Source organism: Atractosteus spatula, chromosome 6 (assembly GCF_055471065.1).
Source record: "Atractosteus spatula isolate fAtrSpa1 chromosome 6, fAtrSpa1.hap1, whole genome shotgun sequence".
Taxonomy (NCBI): Eukaryota; Metazoa; Chordata; class Actinopteri; order Semionotiformes; family Lepisosteidae; genus Atractosteus; species Atractosteus spatula.
In genome coordinates, this window is record NC_142711.1 from 43,547,774 (window position 1) to 43,573,196 (window position 25,423).

A 25,423-nucleotide genomic window follows, 5' to 3' on the forward strand; every position below is an offset into this window, starting at 1 on the left:
ATATTTGGTATATAGCCACTGTTTTAGGGTAAGTCCCTACCAGCTTTGCACACCAGCTTAGAGCAATTTTTCCCCACTCTTCCTGGTGGATTTGTTCAAACGGCCTCACGTTGCTTGGGGATCAGCCAGTTTTCAAGTCTTCCCACAGATTCATAATAGGATTTAAACCAGGTCTCTTTCACTGGGCCACTTAAGGACATTCATGCTCTTACTCTTAAGCTACTCCAGTCTAGCTTCAGCCTTGCTTTTGGATCATTGTCCTTGCAGAAAGGTGAATTTATGTTCCAGTTTTACAGTAGGTCTGAGGCTGGGTTTCTCCCAAAATTGTTCAACAGTTTGCTCCATCTATGTTTGCTTTAGTCTTAAAAGTTTCCCAGTCCCTGCTAATGAAAAGAGGAACAATAATGCTGCCATTACCATGGTTGACAGTAGGAATGGTGTTCACTATTTTGGGTTTGCATCAGATGTATCGCAACAGTTTGCATTTGATGCAAGCATTTCTAAGTTTGTGTTGTCTGACAACAAAACCATTTACCATACTGTATGTTTGCAGATCACATTAATATTACAGTATAAGTTTGCATATCACATAAGTGCCATGCTGTAAATCAAATGGAGGATTTCAGATCTTTTATTTTAGTTTGGTAGAGGCCCTACAGAGAGTGACCACAATACTGTTGACCCAAGGACTAAACTCTGTAGCTCTTTCAAACTTGCCAATGGCATCACAGTGGCGTCCCCAACCAGTTTCATCCAGGCTCAGTTGCTACTTTTGTATAGACAACAGTGTCTGGGAGCCTTCTCCAGGCTAAAAGAGATATTAAGGATCTTCTAAAATGTTTTATACCCTTCTCTTGATCTGTGCTTTCGTGCAACTTTATTTCCAAGCTGATCTGAAATTTCCCTGATCTTAATGGTAGAATCTTGGCTTGAAATCCACTAACTGACTGAGGGATCTTACACAGACAGGTGCATTGATTTGGAAATCTTGTGAACCACAAATATTTTCACAAGCAGAGGCCACTGAACTGTTTGGCTCATTAAGCTCATATTTTGTATCTAAAAAAATTTAGATGTTGGAGTGGGGAGCCACATCAGCGTGTGCTGGCTGCAAAGGAACTAGGAAAGGTAATTCCATGCTAAATTACAGTACCATGAGATAGAAAAAACAATTGTTTTGTAATGTTATGTTTAATCTTTTTACTTTTCAGTGTGGAATTAACCTTTACTAATTAATTTAGTTTTGCCAGACCTTTAGCAATCAAGACTTTTACATTTTTCTTTCAAATGAATTATCTATTTTTTCCTTTTGGTTTGTCCTTTGAATATGTGTTGTTGGGTGTTTATACACTGTACAATAAATAGTAATTGTGTTAAAAGTGTTTTGACTGCAAGCTTTAAAGCTTTAAAACTGCAAAGGTTTCAATACTTTTGCAAGACAGTGGATATAAAATAGGGATAATTTAATTTAAAATCATTAATTAATGTTTAGAGACCCTTCTTTAATGCACACCTTTGGATTCCAGCATTCATAATTTGCTGAAGGCCTGAATAAGCGGCTCTTTAGTTTCACTGTTTCACTGTTTCCATGGCAGTTGCTTCGGTGGCAGTGCATTTGTTGTAGCAATCCAATGAAGCCCCCTGTGATGTGATTATGTGACCTGTGATCTGATTGACGATTCCGAGCTTTATCTAAGAGGATTGTTGCAGCATGATCAAGGAAGCTACTGTAGGACCAAAAGACTAGAGGCACAAAGACCTTCTCTCCCCTGTAGAGATCTTCTTTTAAAGTGCTTCTGCCTTCTCAGGATGGGCTTTGGGTTTTCAATAAATAATAATGTACTTTTCAACAACTACCTGAAAGGGGAAACTAGTTCATTAATAAATCCTGTCACACTACATATGGAATAGTAATTAAAAAAGCTGAAACATACTTTAGATTTATCATTTATATATGTACTGTAGCATACACTGTAATATATATACAACTTGCATACCTAAACATGCATACAGTATACAGTACATGCTATGCATTCATATACTGGGCATGAAAAAAGAGATGTTCACATGTATACATATTGAACATTTTCTAGAAGTATAGATAAGTAAAGATACAGTACAGATATTGTACACATTTATTTAAATGTGTATATAGGAAGACTTGAAATATGAAAATAAGACATATGCAAGTTTAGAAACATGACATAGAAGTGACACAACCTGGCTGCAACTACTGTATATATAATCTGAAACATCTGGGACAAGATCAGTAATCCTGACCAGTAGACCAGCTGTCCAGTTGCACTGTCATACCATAGAGGTGTTTTTAATGGGAACCTTATAGACTGAGATGATATTTTTGGTGGTGTTGTGTTTCTGGGTGGTATGGTAGTGCAGTGGTTAGCATGGCTGCCTTACAGCACTGGGGCCCTGAGTTGCTATTTGTGTGGAGGTAATGTTCTCCCTGTGTACTTGGGTTGTCCACTAAAATACATTTTGGTGGGTTAATTATCTTAAGGTAAAATGGTCTCTGGTGTGAGTTTGTGTCAATGTGTCTGTGATGGACTGGCGTCCTGTTCAGTGCGTATCCTGTCTTGTGCCCATTGCATGCCAGATAGACTCCAGCTTCCGAATTGGAAGAAACAGTTGGAAAACTTATGGGTGGATGTTGTGTTTCTACCTTTCCTTTGATTGACAATGGTATTCTTAGCTTTTGGGGGTAAAAGACACTGGGAAAATATTTCCCTTCAAACGTTGCACTAGTGTGACAACACAAAAATAACAATTGTTGTGCAATTAACTTATTTCATATTCCAATACAGATATAGCAACACAGTATTGCCAAAGACACCATAAACAAGACTGTGACTTTTGTTGTCTTTAACATAACTATCCTACCTGTTTTGCTTGTATTCTAGTCCAGCCCATTTTTCTACCTTTAGTAATGAGGCAAAAATATAGTTTTAAAATTAGATTAGCTTAGGAATTTTTGGAAAACACAATGCCAGGCTTAGAACGGATTTACTCTCAGGAAGACTGTGCTGTGATTCCATTAGTGATGCCTCCGCTCTGCTCTTCAGAACTGCACCGAGTCACGTCTATCACAGGAGCACAGGACTTACTGTACAGTCCTTTTGCAAGTCAACAGCAAAGTGGATTCCACTTGCCGTACAGAGGAATAATACATAATAGCTTCCCAATACACACTGAGCGTGTATTACCATGATGATGAAAAAGGGCAAAGACGGATTAGCATTAAGATAAATGCTTTCCTATTGCTTTAACTTCACTGCAGTTACTGTATAATATAAGGCTTTGAGAGGAATGTGTCTAACCATATTGATCCTTTAATAGGAGGCATTAGTCACACCAATCAAAACCACTTTGTTCAGTTGGGATGCAAAAGCGTCAAAGTGTGTATTGATAAGATGACAGCGATGTGTGAGTGTTGGCTGCCTGGCCAAGGGATGAGGCAGAAATGACTGAATAAGCCCCACATACAGTACAGAGTATGAAAATACAGAGCTTAAGGATTCAAGATATTGCATTAATACACAAGATAACAGATCCAATACAATAAAACACAGTAAGTGGAGCTGTGGAGAAGAGTGATATCTAAAACGATATCTAAAAATCTAACAATAACCAAAAAAGAATAGTAGAATTCTTATTGGGTTTGATCATTTTGGAGGTAATAGCAGCTCAGGTATTTGGCTTTACCTTAAAGGCATTACTTGTCTCTTTAAGGCAGCAGATTTACTACTTTTGAAACCTCGGATTTCGTCAGGCCCCAGAGGCTAAATAAAGCTGAGTCTGGTCAGTACCGGAGAGGGAAACCTCCAAAGATGCCTAGATTGCTGCAGTAAATGGTGCTGGTGATGATCTTCTATCTGGACCAGAATTTCCAAATCACTTCCACATACACACTGAGCGTGCATTACCATGCTGACCAAGGCTATTGTGTGCTTGGTGGTACATCCTTTGAATGAGACATTAAGCCAAGATGCTGAGTATTTGGTAATTAAAAATCCCATGGCAGGTTATGAAAGTGAAATGTTTCTAATCCTAATGTCCTGGCTTAATTCCAGTCTGGGTTAGTACAATCTGGCCTTCATAAAGCTCCCACTTAATTCAACTGGTGAAACAGATTCTGACTTCTCCATCTGATGTGCTCTGTAGTGTGGCTGCTGTTGTCAACTTGGAGGGGACTGGACTTCAGTCTGGCCATGAAACGCATAGGAGTAAACCAAGCTGTGTTTTGCCCACACTGCAGGAGAATATAAATGCTAAGATTACAAAGGGATATCAAGTCACAGCTTTAGCAAAACAAATTTTTGTTTAAAGGACAATAGTTAAGCACAATGGTGAGGAACCAACCATGTAATTAGAAGGCGACACAGCACTTAAACTGCAGGTACTGTATGTTCAGTCTGCTTTATGTGAGGAACAAGGTAAGTCATTAGGATGAGGAACCCCTTATAACTTACTGTATGCCAGAATCCCAAAAGGGAGAGAGTCAAATGTGCTCTGTACACAAAAGTAAGCGGAATACAAAATGCTATAAAATGCTTAAAATAATAAGATTATTATAAATAAGAAATAATAAGATCAGTAACTTTAGACATGTGTACCATATCTCATATAGTGTACTTCATCCCGTAAAGTCAGATAATTGCAGTTATGCAATTGCAACTAAAACAGATCACTTAGACTGTTGGTTTTGAGCTACATTGGTTTGAGGGCTAACAGCTTGTTCACACGGACAAAGTCGTCAGAACCCCTAAGACTAACTTGAGCAGGCCTGAGTAAATGCTGAGCATTTAATGTTAAGTGTTTAAGTAAGTGTTTTTCAGACTTTGATGTCATATTGGGCACAAAGTCAGCAAGCCAAATGCTTAGCCACGTGGTCAAATATTCTTCTTTGGGAGGCTGAGTCTTGGAGAGAGTGGCTGTTTCCTTGGTAACTGCCAGACTGACCACTGGATGCCAATTGAAGGTGGGAGGGAAGCGGTTTGATTTCATGAAGGAGATCATCAGAGTTGTTGAAGATCAGATCCTTGGCAGAGGTAAGAGTGTCATTTGTCAATGAAGCAGAGGTTAGATGGCGTTTGAACAGGGAGTAGCTCAAACACCATACACACATTTTTAAATGTACCAAAAAGATTGCAGGTTCAGCAGGAAGTGGCAGAGAGCAGGAGCAAGCAGTAGGAGGCAGAAATGAGCACAACTGGATAGAAAGACATCAGTAAGAAAGATGCAGTGTGACTTGCTGACACAGTGATAAGTGCTATCCCAGTGAATGCGGGATAGATTGGACTAGACCTGCATTTATCTATAGGACTCACAGGAATTGGTGTCTTTTTTAAAATTTCCTGACTTTCATTATTAATTCCATTTATTGATAAGGTGCTACTAAGCATTAACTTATCAGGGGACTGTCCAGGTGAAAGAGTGCATAGCCTTTTGATCTTTAAAATCTGTGTTTTATGATCACAAAAAAGTGTCACTTTCAATAGAGAAAGGAACCTACAACTAATATTCTAATTATTATGCTAATGAAAAAAGTAATCTGTCAAACTATAAGTCACTAGTCAGGCCCCTGGATGCTAAATGTGAGAAAGGAGAAACATAACATTTTTCTTGTTTTTTGTTAAAAATCTACACAACTCTCTTAATTAAAATATGTATACAAATCACAGGCCAGGTTTCCAAATGAGCCCTGTCAGAGATGTGGTTGGTCGCTTAAATACCATAATTAAACACCTTAATTGTATAAAGCCCTCAGAAAGACACCATTAGGAACACTTCAATGCTGTGATAATGTGTGATCAAAGGCAATCGAGTACTGTGCTAATAGGCCTGTAGTTCATTAAATCTCCCCATGCCATCAAACCAATAAATCCAATTAAGTGTGAGGTTCCTCTTTATCGAGCTGTTTACTCCTGTGAACCAGTAAAATGAATATAAAACTGTCAACACAACAAAAAGAGCAATAACAGAGACAGAAGGTTCACTTGAGGACTGGGCCATGGAGACCCGTTACTCAGCGTGAAATTTGACAACAAAATGGATCTTTCCTTGGCCTCACTTACAGAAGATAAGCTGACGGTCTTTTGTAATTAAGCCCAGAGTTCTATTCACTGTGCTAACCATGATGTTAATGGGGAGAATTAAAAAAATATTACCTTTTTAAGAGAAGACAAAAGAGGTTCAAGAAACAGAAGCAAAATGACTTAAATAAGCACATTTTAAGTTTATGTGGAGTCCTATAAAGTTGAGGAGATTTTGCAATGAAACTTTAAAAGCTGTCCTTTGAGATTTTGCCTCCACCATCAAAAAATAAATAATTACTGCAATTACGCAGTACCCTGTTCTGAGCTCTTTAGGCTCTTCTGCAAGGCAGCAATAATTTTCCCTCATCCCTGTTTCTGTGCTGGAGTCTATACAGTAGCTCTCACTTGCACATTCTAATAGCTCTTGACTCTAAAGCAGGAAGACAGAAAGTACAGTAAGAGGACATGATTGAACAATCCCTGCAGATACCAATCCAACATCAATTCCAGTCGAAACTGCAACACTTGCCTCATTCAAGACATAAGACCTGTATATGCTAATTATTAGTGAATAGATTCACTTTTAAATATTTAGTCAATTTTATTATCTCACAGGAACAGAAAACCAATAACACCATTTTGCACATACTTATTGTCAGAGTTGTGAACTTCAGTCAAAAACCTATAGTGATTAATACATTCCCTGAAGTATTCTGCGGAGTTCCTAAAACATACTGTAGCTAGGATTATACTATATTCTTATAACAATTCTTATTATAGAATTCTTATAACCCCATACAAAAGCTTTTGAACTAGACTATGTAAATTATTCAATTCTGTAACTTTACAGTGTCTTCCTTGTACAGTATATACTGTACTGTATATATTATACTGTAGTAACAAAGCGAAACTGGGGATTTCACTCAATCACTAAATATTTCACTAGGGAATTTACAAAAACCTTAAACATTTCAGTGAATATGAGAAGCTCCTGGTGAAATATCTAGGGATTGGTTTCATATTGTTTCTGTAACATGCTGGCCTATATTCACAAAGGGTTTAACACATTGGATATCACTAGACACGTTTTCAAAAAGGCAGAAACTCCACATGAAAGTTAAATATTCAGTGAATCCCAGCACGCATGGTTTATTTTTTGTCGGGTAACCATGAATTTGGGTGTCTGTGGCCTTTAGAAAAAAATGTTAACACTGAATTCCTGCAAGACCCTTGTGAGGCAATTGTGTTTTGTTGATTCTGAACCCTGAAAGTCCTTTTTATTTTAATAGTCATGTTTTTATCAGAATTATATCAATGAAAAACATTCAAATAAAAATAAAAGGCAAAATAAACTTTTGTAATACTTCAAATAATATCTCATACTGTATACATTTATATACAGTGAAAATTCAGACAAAATAATTATTTTCTGTATACTTACTATACATACAGTTCGTATCTAGTACATTAATTGTCATAATAAAACAAATACATTAATATACTTTTAGAATTACATGCAATAAGCACTGCCTAGCTTAGGTACATTGTCTACTGCATTACAATTCCAACTGCTGGTTATAAAGTAATTACATACAGTCAGACTGTTTTTTAGATATATTAACCAAAACATTGAAAATTCACTAATATCTTGCACATGTCTTATGTTACCATTCCCTGGTGAAGAGGAGAGGCATCAACTCTCAATGAGCACTTGGTCTTGATAAAACAATAGCGAGCAAGAAGGAAAGAAAGCAGAAGCAGCTGAAGAAAACTTCTTTTATCTCATCCCATTTTCCGACCCTGTTCTCGCATGCCGACACCCTCTGCTGCGTCAGGAGGTAAAGAAGGAGCAGTAACCCACCTGTGGTCCAACAGGGTAAGCAGGGTGGCTCTGGTTGTGCTGGGTCTGGTCGGCTGTGCCACTGCCTGTGTCAGGCTGCACCACACTTCCTCTGTTTCCTGAGCACAAGGAAGGGAAAAAAAAGAAGAGGCTCAGGTTTAATAGCTACAGCCTGGGGAGAGCTGCACATCACCACGCCGTGATGTCACATAACATCAAGCTGGAAATGATATGCCTAAGTGCTTTATCAATAACTCAAGCGCTCAGAATCACTCATCAAGCTGCATAAATTACCACTTCATTCAGCTGGTCCGGCTCATTGAAGGAGATGTATGACAAAGTGACAGCGCTGAAACTGAAGCTGAATAATATCACCGGAACAAATGTAGGGCACATTATACATCAATTTACATACATGAGTGCTTCATGCGCCCGGGCTAGTAGTAGTTCTGGCTGGTATCATGAGCAACAATTATTCAAATTTGTTAAACTCACAACGCTGTGAAGGATGACAGGGTATATTTTAAATATTGAAACAGTAATGAGCATGGCGATTACAAGAACGACAACACGCCGCCTCAGGGGGGATCCGCTGGAAGGCTTCGCAAATGCAAAGACAGCTCTTTGCATTTGAAGGGGGGGGGGGGGGTAGTCATTTGTAAATGCCACTATTTCTCATCATTGCCAAATGAACATACACTGGTGGCTTATGGCCTAATTGCTAGAGGGAGGGCATTTGGAATACGCCTTAAAACTTTTTTTCAAATACTGTGAAATCTGTAATACATTTCAGGCTGTAATCTGCAAATCCCCCAAAATGTTGGGAGAAATCCCTACCTTTCACCTCTTCGTTTGCCTCATAGTATTTCTTGACAACAATATTGGGTGCATTTAAATCCCCAGTTTGCTTTTCTGAGCTCAGCTGTGGTGAGGAGAATGAGCAATTGAGCACTGGGAATAAGTGTTAATTCCCAGGTAGAACTGCCTCGGTGTAAGAGCTGCCCTCACTTAAGACATTTGATAGTGGTCAGGCTTCCAGGAGCCTGAAATTGAGGCAACTAGTAACTTTGTGTCCAGCGCTGACAGTGAGTCAGTCTGCCAATCAATGAGATGCAGGCTGTAAAAAGTACCTGCTGCAGTTGACAGTCAATTATTGACTCAGTGAGAAGTTGGCAACACTGCCTTCAATCTGTGTAAAAATAACACAATGTTTAATTGATTGTGTCTTTAATTTTTGCCAAGACACAATGCCCGTTTAGTGGCAATGCTAATAGATTACTGTGAATCTTGAACAAAAGGGTTACATACATAAACCTGGCTAAAAATATGTGTAAGTCTATTGGGTTGCAAGAATCAAACCCTGTCATGGAAATGGAGGAAGGTGGGAATAAGACATGTTGCATGTTGTAAGTACACTATAGTACATAACATAGTGTATTTAGTGAGGACTTTCATGCATAAAATGTAACAAAACTGGTCTGTTTCCTACCACTTGTATAGGTTTGTGTTTTACCCAAATACTACATACATCAATAAAGCTTATATTTATTTAGTTGACACATGCATCCAAAGCTAATTCCAATTGGAACAACTGGTGAATTGTAAAAATGTACATTCTGCAAATTTTACATGAGTAAATTACAAATGACTAACCAATACAAGATACAGCAGTTACAACAAAGAAAATCTGTGCATTATGGTCATGTGAGCTGAATCACGAGCTTCTCTTCATGGATCAGAAAGGCCAAGACACCTTTATATTTCAGAAGCCTGTTTGATTATATTGATAATTTTGCTTCTTGACTTTACAAGTGCTTTTCTATTATTTCTGGATATATATTTTTTCTGTTACAGAGTGAGCTCAGAGGGCAAAATCAACTGGTTAATCACATGCAGGTCTCCCGCGACTGGGCTCAGTTTGTGACAGACACTATTTGGCAGCTCAACAAGTAGCAGAAAAAATACTACATGCAGCTTGGATTTATAAACACCGGAACCTTGCAGCAGGGCAGCAGTCATTTTTTTGTAATAGGCGTGTGCATCTTTCCTTCCATCTATCCATCTATTTCCTCTTAAACCACTACAGGGTCAAGGGGGAGATAGAGCTTATCCTGGCAAGCAACCGGCAGAAGACAGGATACACCCTGGACGGGACTCCAGTCCATCACAGGGAACACACACACTCATAACAGGGCCAATTTTCCCAAAAGTTAATAAACGTAACAATATTTCTTTATACTGTAGGAGGAAACCAGAGAAAACCCACACAAACACAGGGAGAACATACAAACTCTATGCAAAAACACTCCAGGAATTGAACCCAGAGCTCCTGTAATCCAGCACAGCAATGCTTACCACTACGCCACCATGCTCTTATTAACTCTCTATTATACTGACTTTTCTCTTAGATTGATAATAATTGTAGGAGAAAGAACTTATCAGAGGACTTCTATGGGCTCAAAGACATGAAGAAACAAGGCAGCGTCACACTTTAATCCCTCCGCTACAACAGTATAATGGTTTGATCCTCCTTCTCCTGTATAATTCCTACAAGCTATAAAATGCTCCTTCAAAAGATACTTTTGAAATGGTTCAGCCCTGGGAATACAAAGCCACTTTACCACCTGGAAGGTGTAGCAGCAAGTGTTTCAACACCTTCAATTGTAACTGGAAGCATCTGGTGTTATCTAGTTCAACCTACCAAATGACATGTACTTATGAAATAATATTTATTCTCTCAGATTCCGTAATTCCTGTGTTATCTACCTATCGGATGTGTTTTTCAAAATATTTCTGGAAAAAAAGGACTCTGCTCCTCCTCTGCTTAATTGTGATTAAAACTACAGAATGTCAAAGACATATGTTTTTTTTCTCACTTACCTTTCATAGACCACTTTATTTTCTTTGACATTCACTGTTTTACAACACAGACAGGCTTATAACAATATTTGAATTCTTTGTAATATAATGGAATTCTAAACAATAATAATAGTATTGGCTTAAATGGATGGATAGTATTGAAAATGGATGGATAGGAACTAAGTGGAACATAAAAGAAAGCCAATGTGAGTGAGATGTTAATGTTAATACCAAGAAAGACAGATATCAAATTGAATAATTACGCACAAAACTCCGATGTGAGATTAAACTTGTAAATATGAAATCCGAAGCGGAATCATGTGTGATCCCTTAGTAGAAACAGCACACTCAATTTTCAAAATTACCCATAAATTTTGTTATTGCTAAAGGGAATCTAAGAACTTTTCTTCAGCTTATTCAACACTACTACCTCATGCTGTTTAAATTCTGATCAATTGCAGTTAGAGATGAACAGCAATGATCTAAGATTATTAATTTAGCAGGGCTCTAACGATCCTTCCCTGCATTGATAAGTCTGGTAGAAGGAAAGCACGCGCTAAACCCGTGCAAATCCCTCGGCTCTATAATTTGTTTTATGAAATGTCAGCAGGTTGGGAAGTTTTATTATTTTGGTTTCAAATCAATTTAGCCCCTTCAATAAAAGAAAAAAAGGGAAAAAAAATGTAAAAAACAATTTCCCAATGAGTCAGTCATGAGTGAGTGACTAAAGGGGAGAATATTACAAATTAATCAGATTTGGAAATATATGCGTAACTGCTCAGCAATTTTTTTTTCCCATTAATTGGCTTGTGCAATGGTATTATGATTGATGTGCAGTTGTGGCTACAGCCATAAACTGAACATTGTGGAGGACTCAGATTTATTTGGATTTATTAGTAAGCAATTTCATTTATGTATTCTGTTTATGAACCATATTGCCTATATACAGTAAATTAGATGGAGGGTGATTTTATATGTAAAAGTGGGCTCAAGGATTAGGTAGTAGGATGGAGCAGTGTTTAAGGTTCTGGATTCTGGACCAGCGACTTACCAGCTGAAATATAGGAATAATGCTCCTAAGATAATCTTAAATGCTTCATCTTAAAAGCCTATGACTGCCTTCCTCTGTTAAACCAATCCCTTACTGCTGGGCTCAGTCATTGCTGGTGAAAGGAAGAGGGCAATGAGACAAGCCACTCATTTCTGTGTGACCTGAATCCAATGTATCAATAATCAGAGAGTCTAGACACAAGTGATGAAATTAGAAATTAAGCCTTCCACAAGGGCTACTGAAAGGAGCGTCTGAGTTTTGAAATCGGACATTTAGATAAGGTGTTCTGGCTACAACCAATCATTCAGATTATATGTAAAGATATGATGTAAGATTGCAAAAGACTGTTTAGGCATTAAAATGGCTCTGTGACACCATGTTGACATGCATACTGTAAAAGCTTGATCCCTGTCCTTGAAGCTCTGAGGATGCCCAATTTTAATTTCAAATTTCAGGACAATCAGTTGTTTGGAAATAGTTTTGGGAACCATTCAGCCAGTTACGGAGTTTTTACATACAACAAACAGGAGGAAAAATATGTGGATATTTTAGCATTTCTGGGGGAATTGAGAAGCAAAAAAGTTTTTTTTTGCGCGATCGCAGTACCACTCTGTCCATTTTTAGAAGTCACGGTCTTTGTTAGAATGTGACCTTTAGTGTTTACGTTTTGAGGTTGCAACATTACATTGCTTAACTATTTGGTCTCCTTGAACTGAATCTGAATTTGAGAGTAGATACAGTAGGATAAAGATTATAATCAGTAATATAAGTAATATTAGCAGTAGGTCTTGTACCATTAGTTTCCAGAAATATACTGTTAAATGTCACAGCACAAGAGTTTTCAGGTTTTTTTTTATTGGGGACATAGTTTTCAAGAAACTACTGTCAAGAAAGACCTCCAATTTAAATCAATCAGATTGATTAAATAATTATAGTTTATGATGCTCTACTATAATCATAAAATATTAACGTCGGAAACAGTCTGACCTGTGTTCTGTTGGAGCTGTCAGAGCTGACCCGGTTAACTGCACCCCATTGAGTTAATTATACCCAATATTTTATGGGATTGTGAGAGAAAATGTGGTCCTTTGTTTCCAAGGACCCCCTAGTTCAGTCTATAAGGGGCCCTGGGAGGGTTACCAGACCCCTGTTTGAGAACCACTGATTGAACATTTGATTAAGAAAAAATGCTAAAGTATCATTCTCTTCCGAAGGTTGGCCTGGTAAGAGCCAGCAGTTACAGCACTTCTATTAAGATATACTGTAAAGGTAATTACAGTGGATTTTTCTTTTCTTCCTTCTTTACTGTGTCTGAGATGTGAGCTGCATGCAGTAGTTAAGGTGAGCAGGAAACTCTTAGTAAATTGTAGGTTCACCTCAACCCCCTAAAAAGTGATTAACTGCACAATGTATACTGCACAACACAAGACCAAACAGGTTTTTTACATAAAGAGGCACACATATTCAATTCCTTTTTTATGAATACCAGTATTAACCAGGATGGCACAGTGGAACAGTGGTTAGCATTGCTGCCTTACAGCGCCAGGGGCCTGGGTTCAATTCCTGAGGTGCTACTGTATCTACTGTACATGGAGTGTGTACCTGTATGTTCTCCCTGTATTCTCATAGGTTTCCTCCTTCCTCCTGCAGTCAAAAGACATACTTGTAGGTTAATTTGCTTCTGGGAAACCTGGCCCTGATGTGAGTGTGTGTTCCCTGCAATGGAGTGCTGTCCCATTCCATTCCCTTGTATACCACCTTATGCCCTTTGCTTGCTGGCATTGGCTCTGGGTCCATCTGAAACCTGGACCAGATAAAGAGGTTTGAAAATGGATAGATCGATGTCATTTATGAAAGAATTAAGTTAATTACAGAAAAATGGTGACAATTCTTCTTATTATATTGTTGGTCCTTATTTGATGGTTATTTAAAAATAATCATACATAAAATATTTGTAAATACTTGTATATGTAGTGTATAAATACATATTCACAAATCTGTTACCCTTTTGCTGAATAGCTTTAGCCATTGTCTGTTCTTTCGTTATTCAATTTCTGTGACATTTTTAAGCTTTGTTAAATAGTAATATGTTTAAAATGTGACTGGTGCTTAACATCTTCATTGTTCTGCTGTGAATTCATTTAAGACAGAGATGTGAACCAATGTGTTAAGATCGGCCTAGTACTCCCAATTGAAATGACTCTAAGCCTTATAGTAATTCATCATGATGATTATAAATGAGTTCAGTCTGAATGTGGCCTATTGTATCCTGCTGTCTCTTTGAATCACTGGAAATGGGCTCTCTTAAATGAAAATTAATATACATTTTACCATGAAACACAACAGGCAAAGAGATGTACATGCCGAACCACAGAAACTAGAAGTTCAAATTGCCTTTACAGTGCATTTGGTTTTGATCTCTTGGAATTTTTTATTAGCTAAATAAACAATTTAACTACTGCTACACACACAGGATACAGCAAACATTATTCGAAAGCTATGTTATAAGTAAGAAATTATGAACACAAACATTAGATGGCATCAGCTTTGAGTATTATAGTGGAGGCAACAAAAGGGCTTCTGTCTTCTGTCTATGATTACAACTATGACAGATGAACCCCCTCTGTATACAAATTATAATGAATTCTCCAGAATGCATAAGAGCATCAAATAATTGGAAACTACTAATTTATATTGTCTTGAACCGTAAGTGCTTTACATATTTATGTATGAAGTGTACATGGTTATCAAAGTTTTCTTGCAGTAACATAATAACAAATACTGAAAATGACAACATGAAATTTGAGAGTACAGTATATTTGAGACACATTACGCAAATATATAACAATTATAACAAATGAGATGAAGCACTACAATAACTATCAATAAAGTATGTTTTTTTTTGCTTCAGGTGTGTTTTTGCATTTGGGGTGTTTCAAAACCTGTTTTATTGAATGTACAGTATCCTATTTGTAGTCAAAACTTCAGCCAATGAAACAATGAATGTTATGAATGAAGGTAATGAATGTTAATTAAACATCTAGGGTCACAAACAGGTTTCCGATCTCTCAAAATATTTCAGAGCTGAGGCAGCACTGCCTCTTGAACAAGCAAGTATTTAGAAATAAATCTTTGTGGGAGGTTAATCTGCAGAATCAATCAAATAATTGTCTCAATATTTTAACCCTGAAAGTAAAAGTCAGATTTTTTTTTCATATACTTAGTCTTATCACAAGTAGAAAATGACCTTGTTTAAAATGCTCAAAAAACTTGAAGCTGTAATCTGAGTATTGCGAACAGTTATCACTTGAAAATCTGCTTAAATTAGATCACTACATTTCAATGACCATCACCAGCCTGCCTTATTAACTGTGAATAACACCACGAATGAAGTCTTTTCATTGCCCTTTGCATCTGGTCAGCCCTTTAAAATCCTGTGATAAAGGTCACTTATTAAAAGGACCGTCAAACCATATTATTATTTCATGGTGACCAGCTGATGCCTTCCCTAGAAACGCAAAGACAAAGGTTACTCTGAATTAGATGAGTTTCTGAATGGGAAACATTACCAAGGACACAATTCTTTCAGTACAAATTTTCTTTTCAATGTATGGTGTTATTTGTGTTCTTTTAATACTGTATGCCAATTTGTCTTCCCTATTCCCATACCAGTTTACTATGATAACTAAATGTTGTATCAGAATCTGCTTTCTTGTTGGGAATTTTCTAATGATTTTACTAAAATATTACTCATCTCATACACATTATCTGGGATATGGTTAAAAAAAGAACTTAAATTAAATAGCTAAATGCAAAATTTCCAAAAGTTCCTGTCTGTTTTAACTCCAGCACATAACTAAGAACTAAGGAATGCAAAAACACAACACTAGTTATATCATGATTTTGTCTAGTTAATGATGAGCATAACAAAATCGTTTAAGTCCTTATTTTCCCACCACATAAGACTAAATGAATGGAAATTGTTCTATCAAAAATACAATAATAAAGATACAAACAAAAATCACCTGTTCTACTTGCAAAAGGTTATATTATCTAACCTCACCTGCAGAGGGTGGAGACACAGCAGAAATCAGAGAGTGAACAGAGAGATAAAGGTACTGTAAGCAGGGAATACTGAGGATAGACAGGAAGGCTGGGGTAAAAGAGAGAGGGAGGAAATAGGAACATCACAGCTGTGAAAGCATTCCTGGTAATCATTCATGCTAACTACAGATTGCATTTCTCTTCCTCTGAGTTGTCTCTACCTGCAGATGCTAAGGTAACCAGTGCAATCTTACAAAGCCTACCGGGTAATCTATCATAGTAACCCTCCCTAGTCCCTGACATCTGTTATTTACGCAGGAAGCTGTAATTTTGTGGTAAATACACCGGCTGTTAAAATGATGTGTTTCAAGGTAATTGAGTCCTTTGTATACAAATAAATAATGTTTCGTGACAATGTCATAGGCTAACAGTCCAGTCTATAAAATCAATAACTCACATTTTCTTTCTAATATATCTAAAGCCTTCTCCCCACACATGGTTTCATTTGTCCTGTATTCTCCTTCTTTGCATACAGTATAGTGCAGTAATTCACATTTCCATTGTGTGATGAATGGTGGATTGTTAACCTGTGGTAGCAGGGTACAATGTGCTTTCTGGATCACCTGCAGACTATATTTCACAACATTCTTGCTGGAGAGATGTCTTCCTCACACACACTCTGGTGTGTCTGCTTCATAAGACTTGTGTCAGTCTGTCATCTACACATCAATCTTTGGATCTGTAGATTCCACAGTATCACCCTTAGCTTGCTGACAGAAATTGAGTTCAATGAATTCACCGCCGTGCTTTGAATTTACATCACAGTAATAAAAATAATCTTATAAAAAGATTAATCTTCTGAATCCTTTTTGTGGTAGCAAATAAGAGAGTTGGGGTTGAACAATGGAAAAGACATTACTACAATGGTGTACTGGGAGCAATTAAAAATTTTGAGAATTAAAAAGTAGAATGGAAAACACAATCCTTCACAGAAGAATCCATACAGTCCTTCATTATTTTGTCAGGAAACTATTTCTAAGAGGCACAAGTTTATAGAGAGATTTTATAATATGATACCTTCTTTTTGGATGAGACATTTTTAGATGAGACATTATAATGTGGTCTTGAGTACTTGATCATTAAACATTCCATAGCATTGATTATAAGAGTAGAAACCTACGATGAGTAGGAAATTAAGAGTTAGTTCGTGACTATATACCACTACAGTATATGACTATGGTTATGACTATATACCACTGTGGCACAATCTGGCAGCTTGAGGGCATAGGCCTCCTATCAGCGTCCGGGGCTCAGAGCATCTGGCCTCGTCATCCCGTTTTTATTTCCCTGTCACTGTACCGTATCCCATTCTGGTTTGTAACTTTGTCTTGTTTTCGCCGCGGATGGATCACTCGGATTAGGACCTTGGACTTCACCCCGGATTTCCCCCTGGACTCCCTTGGACTTGTTTGCCATGGCCCCGCCCCCCGTGCACCAGTTCACTGTCGTCATGCCCCCCTGTTTGTCAACCTGCCCTGATCCTTGTCATCTCCTCCCTGTTGTCCTGCTCCACTCACTTCCAGATTATACCGTCTGCATAGGGTCCAGAACTACGCTTCATGGGAGCCTGGACCGGCACGTATTCAAAAGATAAAAGACGTATTATGAGGAGGCCGCTCTCCGAACCATAAGATATCCTTATGTTACTTTTGCTACTGTGTCAGTGATTATTAGAAACAGGTGCAGCTGTTTTGCTTCCCATTAAAACTGAAAAATGTAATCTTTGGAATACTAACTCTTAATTTTCCAGGCTGCAGATATTACTTTTTTTTGGTTTCTGAGCATTGTCATAAATCATAAACATCCTTATATGCCATTAGCAAAATATGCACTTACATGGTTACTATGGCAATTCTCATTTGCAGTATTTCCCAAGTGGTCTTGGAACTGCATGGGTAATTAGTTGATATTCATAATTATGAGTAGAAAATAAATTAGTCTGAATGCAATAAACCAGCAAGAGGGTCCTAATGCGGATTGGTCTCGATAAAGTGGTACATCTTGGGATATTTAAATTGATTTGTCTAAAATTAAAGATACTAGTTTCATTAGACAATGCTGCCAAGACAGGGCACTAACTAAATGATTCACCTATCTTTGCCCAGAGTTTTGGGTGGATAGAGAGGCGATGTGTACTGATTGCCCTCTTGGAGAATGCAACTGGTTAAGCCCTGCAGACATTCAGCCTCTGCCTCTTTTTCAAAGCTGTAAGGATCTGCTATCTACTGTATACTCAGTGGAGTGCTAAACTGGTGCTCTTTTCAGTGCTTTTTAAACTATCTTTCTGTGACTCTCAGGTTCCCCCCTGTATAAACACTATAGTTTCATCATTGCACTGCCAAAATAAGTCACCCTGGATAAAGGCATTAGCTAAATGAATAAGGAATAACAATAGAGTCTTATACAGTACATGGCAAGAAGTCTATTGGCGATCTCAAATGGTGGGCAAAGAACTGGGTATGTATAACATATGCCTTAAGAACTGCACTCAGAAATAATAATTCTTTGCATTTATATATCATGTTTCACCCCAAAAGGTTTTGCCTATTGAAGGGGACCCACTTCATCCATCACAGGGTGATACATGGCAGGCATTACATCCCAGCAACCCCAATACATACTGTAGCGGATCATGTAGAGAAGTGAGAAGTTGTTTCAGCAATTGAATGAAGGTATAACTTTATAGCTGGACAGATTATACACTTAACCCATAGCTAGACAGATGCTGTAAATCTATGTCTGAGACTGATGTGTGTTAATAAACACATAAACATCATGGTTCTAGATTTTGGTTGCCTATTAGACAAAACACCTTCAGAATTAGTTTTTGTCATTTTTTTCTCTGCATCAAGTAAGAAAACAAATATCATAGATCTGACAATAAAGCAGACATTCAGGAGTCCTGAAGCCTTCTGAAGAAACCCCTGCTATATTATTTTTAAAGGAATTAAATCATCTGTGTTTACAGCATTCGCAACAATGGAATTTAGAAATAATACACCCACAAGCATAAATGCTTTTTATTTAACCTTACCACTGTGTTAATAATACATTCCATGCTGGATAAGCTGTAAGACTGAACAATAAAAGTCCCTTTGTGTTTGTTTTGTTATTAAGAAATAACATATCAGCAGACACTTTGATTGGCTTGGCAATAACTGTTATGTTAACATATTTAAGAGAAAAAAAATCAATAAATAAATGCATAAGCACTTTTCCCAAGGTCTGAATGTGATATGGTTTACAAAATTAGAAAAAAAAAATGAATAAGAAAATATCTAGGGGGTTTACCTGCATTTCATTACTTAAACCTTAATTTTATATTGTGAGTGCACATAATCTGTTTATTAAAATTGAAATCTTTTCAAAGTGGATCTCCCCAAAGACATGAGCAATAAGCATCTGCTGCAATAACAGAAGCTCTATCAAAATTATTTACATCAGCCTTCCAAGGGAATATATTTTTCTCCTTTGGAGTTTTATGTTATATTTAATTTTCTTTACAGATGTCTGACTATCATTATGTACAACTGTTCAAAGAACACTGCCTTTTAACAAAAGTAAAGATTCTGTAGAAATTTGAAATACTGCATGACAGAGTAAATATTTGTCTAATAAATTCAGTAATAACCTTCTGACCTTTCCTGCTTACCTGACCTTATGCTTTTACTCTTGAAGTACTGAATGAAAAAGAATCTGCACATTTTTAAAACTTGCTTATGGTTCTCAAAAAAAAAGAGAGGAGGCCTGGCTGTAAAAGACATTCTACAGCATCAAAAAATGAAATAATAACTGTGTGAGTCCTCTACCTCTACATATCTCAAAGTTAAATTTTAAACCAACCTAAGCTTTTATACACAACTTCAAAAGAAGTTTGTGTTTGGTGCTGAAGGCAAGACCAATAATATGTGTGTGTTGTACTGGACTGGAAATCCATGTCAAGATTTTACTGTTTGGTGCACTTTGCTGTCAACTGCAAACCATCAACAAGTGTTTCTGTAAGGGACTGAAGAGTTGTAAATGATTGGATGTAGGCTATGAGGTACAGTAGGTCCAGAACCTTCCATCCATATACTGTAAACACCTGACCGGCTTAATGTAAAGGCCCGGCAGACAGAACCTCATCTGTGCAGATCTGCAAACATATGGGAGCACAGTAGCTTTGGTTGTGGCAGCAATGTTCCTAATCCCAGTGCTAAGGTAACTTCTTTTCTACCATGATACATCTTATTACATAAATTACTGAAATAACCTTTTACTCTAATATGGTTTAATTACAAACTGAACCTGACATGAGCATTATCTTCGGCAATCTTAAACCTATCAGGCACAGATATTGGAGGCTTTTGATAAACAGTTTATACCCAAGGATTTAGAAGAAGAGGAAGAGAAAATGACAAAATAAGCATATAATAAAAATGGTTAGAGATGCAGAAAAAGCTACTGTACATGGTCATAAGAAAATGGAGCAGACACAGACACTAAATAAAGATTTGCAGATTTTAATGAGCTCAGGCTCTGATATCCTTGAGGATAGAATTCCACAGCTTTGGGGCATAGCAAGAGAAGGCCCTGTCACCCATGTAAACATGCCTTGGAGACATATTGAAGACCAGAGTGAGAAGAATGAAGATTGTGAGGTGGGGAGTGGACAGATCATAAATCAGATTGGGACAAAGGTGCCAAGTCATGTACAGTATAGCCCTATAGGTGAGCATGAGGATTAGTTGACTCGAAACTTTATAGGCAGCCAGTGCAAGGACTCCCAAGACTGGTGTAATGTGATCACATGCATGTGACCTGGTCAGGATTCTGGCTGCCGAATTCTGTACATATAACTGTTTATTTAATGTGAATTTACATACCCCAGGAAGATGGGCTTTGCAGTAATCAATTCTAGAAAAGACGAAAGCGTAGACCAGCTTTTCTGATATACAGTAGTCAAGGACAACACAGGAAGAATTATGTTTTTACAATATTCTGCACATGAGGATCAAAGCATAGAAGTGGTAATTCAGAATGAGATTTTAATATCTGACCAAGTGGGAACTTCTAAATCCTTAATAGCAGGGTTTCAATTTTTGAGCCATGGGAAATACCAAACTTTACAAACCCAATGTCAGAACAAAAACTCCAAAGAGAAAGAAAGTGTCAGCAATCAGTAAGATAAGAGTTGATCTATTTATTTGTAATATGGTGATTTTTAAATTGCAGTGCAACAGCACATCCTAAAATTTTCACAAAACAAGTCGTTTGTTAGGTTTTATGTTGTTCAGGGCTATGGCTGCTTTTTTAGATACAGGCATAACTGAAGCCATTTTAAAGGCTGCTGGTACCACTCCAGATTCAAGGACTCATTTCTTATGTCGAGGACAGGAGGGCAGAGGGCTGCAGAAAAGGGCTGAAATAAAACAGAAGGAATGAGATCTAGTAGACAGACGGTGGGTTCATATGCAAAACCAGTTTATAAAGAAAGACGAGAGCCGCCAGAAAGAGGCATGCATGGAGAAGGTGTAGTACTTGCAGGTGTTGCCAGATATTGTCAATCTAGGTTGTAAAAAAACTCTAAAAAAAATGTTGCAAAGTTGGGATTAGGCAGGTAATGTAGGGCTGTTAGGCTTTAGAAGTTGACTAATGGTGGAGAACAGGTATCTAAGATTGTTTTGATTATTCACAATGATATGGCAGAAGTAGATGGATCTACAGTAGCACACCCCATTGTATCTCTGTATGCCATTCAAGCCAGAAAGACATCACCTATGTTCTAGGATGCAGGACACTTTTTTCATGGGGCACTGCATGTATAGGAGACGGATCAAATTTTAAGAGGAGCAAAGGTATCAAGAGATAAAAGCGAGATATTAAATATTTGGTGTATCAGAGATAGGAAAGCTAGATAATGGAGAGAGAATAGAATCAGCAAACCTATTCTGGTCAACTGATTGCCAGTTGTCAAAACCTACATAATATACAGGTATGCTAATAATATGACTATCCCACTACTAATTTACTGGTTATAAAAAAAACACTTTTTACTGATGACATTTAAATAAATTTGGGAAATTAGCTCATGCAGAGTTGTAGAATACTGTCTTCAAAATCATTTCAGAAAATTTAAAACGGAAATTTAATTGAAGCATACCTAAATGGAATAGTTTAAATAGTGTCTGCAAGAAAAAGCATTAGGACTGAGGATTAAAATGATATCATCAGAGGTTAACCTGTCTCCAAATTAAAAAATAAAACAGTGACTAATCCAAAAAGGAATTTCATTATGGTCAAACCTTTGGCCTCAGTGTGAAACCATGGAGTGCCTCACCATAATTACACTTTATCTGTGTGTCATTTTCTTGCTTTTCTAATTCGTACTCTATTACTCCTTTTTGTAAATTAAAAAATCCGTGAAAATAACCCAACATTTCCATCATGTCAAAATTGAAAACAAAAGCTGTTGTGACAGAAAGATTCCCTTTCCAGATATGAGGCAGGTCCCTGCAGCTCTCCCCTGGGATGGCTGCAGGAGGGATAGCCTCCTCTTTCCATAAAATGTTGATTAAACCATCAATAGATGTTTGAAGCTTCTTGCACTCTGAAAATCACACCAATAACTGCCATTACACATACTTCCTGCACGGATCAATTAAGTGATGGGAAGAGAGATATTTTCAATGTCTATGAGTCTGCACTGTTAAATACATAGCAAAGCAGAGCATAGTCCAAGGACGAATAGACAAAACGAAGAAATAATTAGTGCTAAATTTGAAATAAATTGCCCAGGCCTGCCACTAACATGCCTTCTGCCTAAGTACTGACACAGTGAGTGTCTAGAAAAGCACTATATAATGTAAAGGAATTATTATTACATACAGTATGTTTATTGAATGTTTTTTGCTGAAATGGTTAAAAACCTTATTTTGCTCATTCCATAATATTTAAAAGAACTGAATATTTTAAATAAATGTGCTAATAAATGTTTGCTTGTCCAGATATGATATTGCTAGATATTAAAATGTCTTGTTTTCCTTGATACATACAAATTGTTTATCTGGGCACAGTTACATTTCTGCCACTATTGATTCAGATTTTTCCTGATATCAGAAGCTTAGGTAGGCTTGAACTGCTTGGCAAAGCTTTGGCCTAGGAATCATGTAAAAAAAATCAGAAGTTGTAGTTTCAACACAGTACAGTATATGCAGAAAGAACCCAGATTTGCATATCCTACAGGTCTTAACCCATTTAAACGATTAGGTGGCCAGATTGTGCAGGTTGCCTTCTGACATCAGGGATTTGTAGGCACTTGAGAAGCCAATATGGCTTCTCAAGATATTATGGTGGTGACATTACCATAGCACAACACAGATAGCATGGTTACAAAGAGAAAATTATGTTGATTCGAGCTACAGATAGGTAGAACTTCCAGCCCACTGCAAACCAGACCAATGCATCAACAATGCTGGCATATTGGAGGACCTGTACTGTGAGGGATTCTGCCTGCATAGAAAGCTTCCCCACAGTTTTGAGTGCATGGTCTTCAGCCCACTGCATTGACCAAATTCTATGGAAATTGTTTCTTTGACCATAAATGATGGAGTTCTTCCCACCTCTGCTGAAACTGTTGTTGGGTTTCATACTGGTTCATGTTCCATCAGATGAAGCAGTAAATTTCTTAATTACAGGAATCCTGGAGAACTGAGGAAATCTTTTGTCTGTAGTCCCAAGTTACAGATAATACTTTTAGTGGGTTAACTGGTAAAGATGAACTGCACCAAACACAGGAAGGTCTGAAAGAGTTGAATCTGCGTTTTGTAGCTAGAATCCAGTGTGCCTAAATTATGAACTTTAAAAGTTAGTATGTCCAGCTGAGTCAGTACTTAGATCGATTCAATTAAGAGTCAATTAAGTTTTCACCAGAGTGAATAGAAAAAAAGTCTATGACCTTAAAGGTATTGAGTTTGACGCTCTGCCTTTGAATCGGTTAATTTGATCAGGGACCTAAAACACTACAAATGTACAATTTGTATCATGCAGATCTTTTTTAGATGGTGTTCACAGCATTTTAGATGGAGCTCATCAAACTGAAATTTTCTTCATTTTGATTTAGGTTAACACTTAATCCAGACTAACATAGCCTTGTCGCTTTATGAATATGTACAGAAAAACAAACAACATTAATGACAAGAAACACCTGACAATGAGTCAAATAGAATTAATTGGTAAGTGCCGTAAATTATGCACTACAATGCTTCATGTTCAATGTATAGCTTACCTTTGTGCTGTTTTCTTACCATTGTGGATGCTTTCAATAATTTGTTGAGAGTCACGAACTCCTGATTATTTCTTAAATATCCTTTGTACCGCAGTATATTTAAAAATAATATCTACACTACTGTATATCAACCATGGTTTCCTTAACATCAGTTTGAAAGACAGGTAGGAATAAAAATATATTTATGATCAATGGTTAAGGTTTTTTTTGTTTTTAAAATGTGTTTAGGAAGGCTAGATCGTACAGCTATAATATCCACTCTCTATAGTAACTACCAGGTGGATAACTTCTAACAATCATTTCTGACTCCTCACAGCTCCTTCTAATTATGCCTCTTAACTGAAACTGATCCCTCTACTCAATAGAAGGGTTCTGCTCTTTTCATTTCATTGCTGAAAGTGCTAATAACTGTTCTCCACTAGCTAAACAAACATGCCTAAATAACGCACTAATTCAAAGATACATGAACTAAATACAGATCTCTTGGACACTACAGTAGATCCTTGTTTAAATTCATTTAAGCGCCCCATGCCACAGTACTTCACTGAATCAATTAAGTCTTTAAGGGATTCTAGAGCAAATACTGTATACTGTAATAATAGTTTACTTCTGGGCTAATTTAAACATTATATATTGACATTAAATAAGAAAATCTGCAAAAATAAATCCTAAATTCAGTAATGTGTTAATCTGAGCTTTTGCAGTTAAACTATAGATTCTTAGACGAGAAATTTTGAACAAAAATGATGCCATTCAGGTAGTTGGTCACTTCAGAACACAGGCCTAGAATAGACTTATTTTCTGATTGAATTACCCCATTTCAAGAGCCCCCTTTCCTTTCATTAAGAACTCTCATTTTAAAATCATAATTAAACTGAAATCCAGAATCATTACAAATAAACCTCCATTAATCCGAGGAAATGTCTATTAATCTGAAGCGTAACCACAGGATATCATACATTCAAGGTAGACCCGTATTGTAGATTTTACACACTAAAAATAGAGGGTTATCTTGTTGCAGTGCAGCCAAGTCTCTGGGTTCCCCCAAGGAGTAACTGGAAATTTCTTTGGAACAGCAGAGGGTCTAGCATGTCTCAATATTGTCAGCACTCTTAGGAAGAGACGGACACAGGAATGACAAAATGTGAACCAGGTCATTTTTACAGAAGCGTCTGAAACGGGTTTAGATTTTAAATAACAAATTCACTTAGGCATGCAGAGCTTTTTAATTTACTAATGAATTCATTTAT

The 25,423-nt window shown here is 37.1% G+C and overlaps 1 protein-coding gene across 1 annotated transcript in view; it reads right to left on the reverse strand.

Annotated features, from left to right (window-relative positions):
* pou6f2 (POU class 6 homeobox 2) overlaps positions 1–25,423 on the reverse strand; it is a 155,538-nt gene that overhangs the window by 105,561 nt on the left and 24,554 nt on the right. Inside the window, exon 2 of the mRNA XM_088919152.1 lies at positions 7,915–8,012. Coding sequence (XP_088775278.1) covers positions 7,915–8,012 — 98 coding nt within the window. The remainder of the gene's footprint in view (positions 1–7,914; positions 8,013–25,423) is intronic.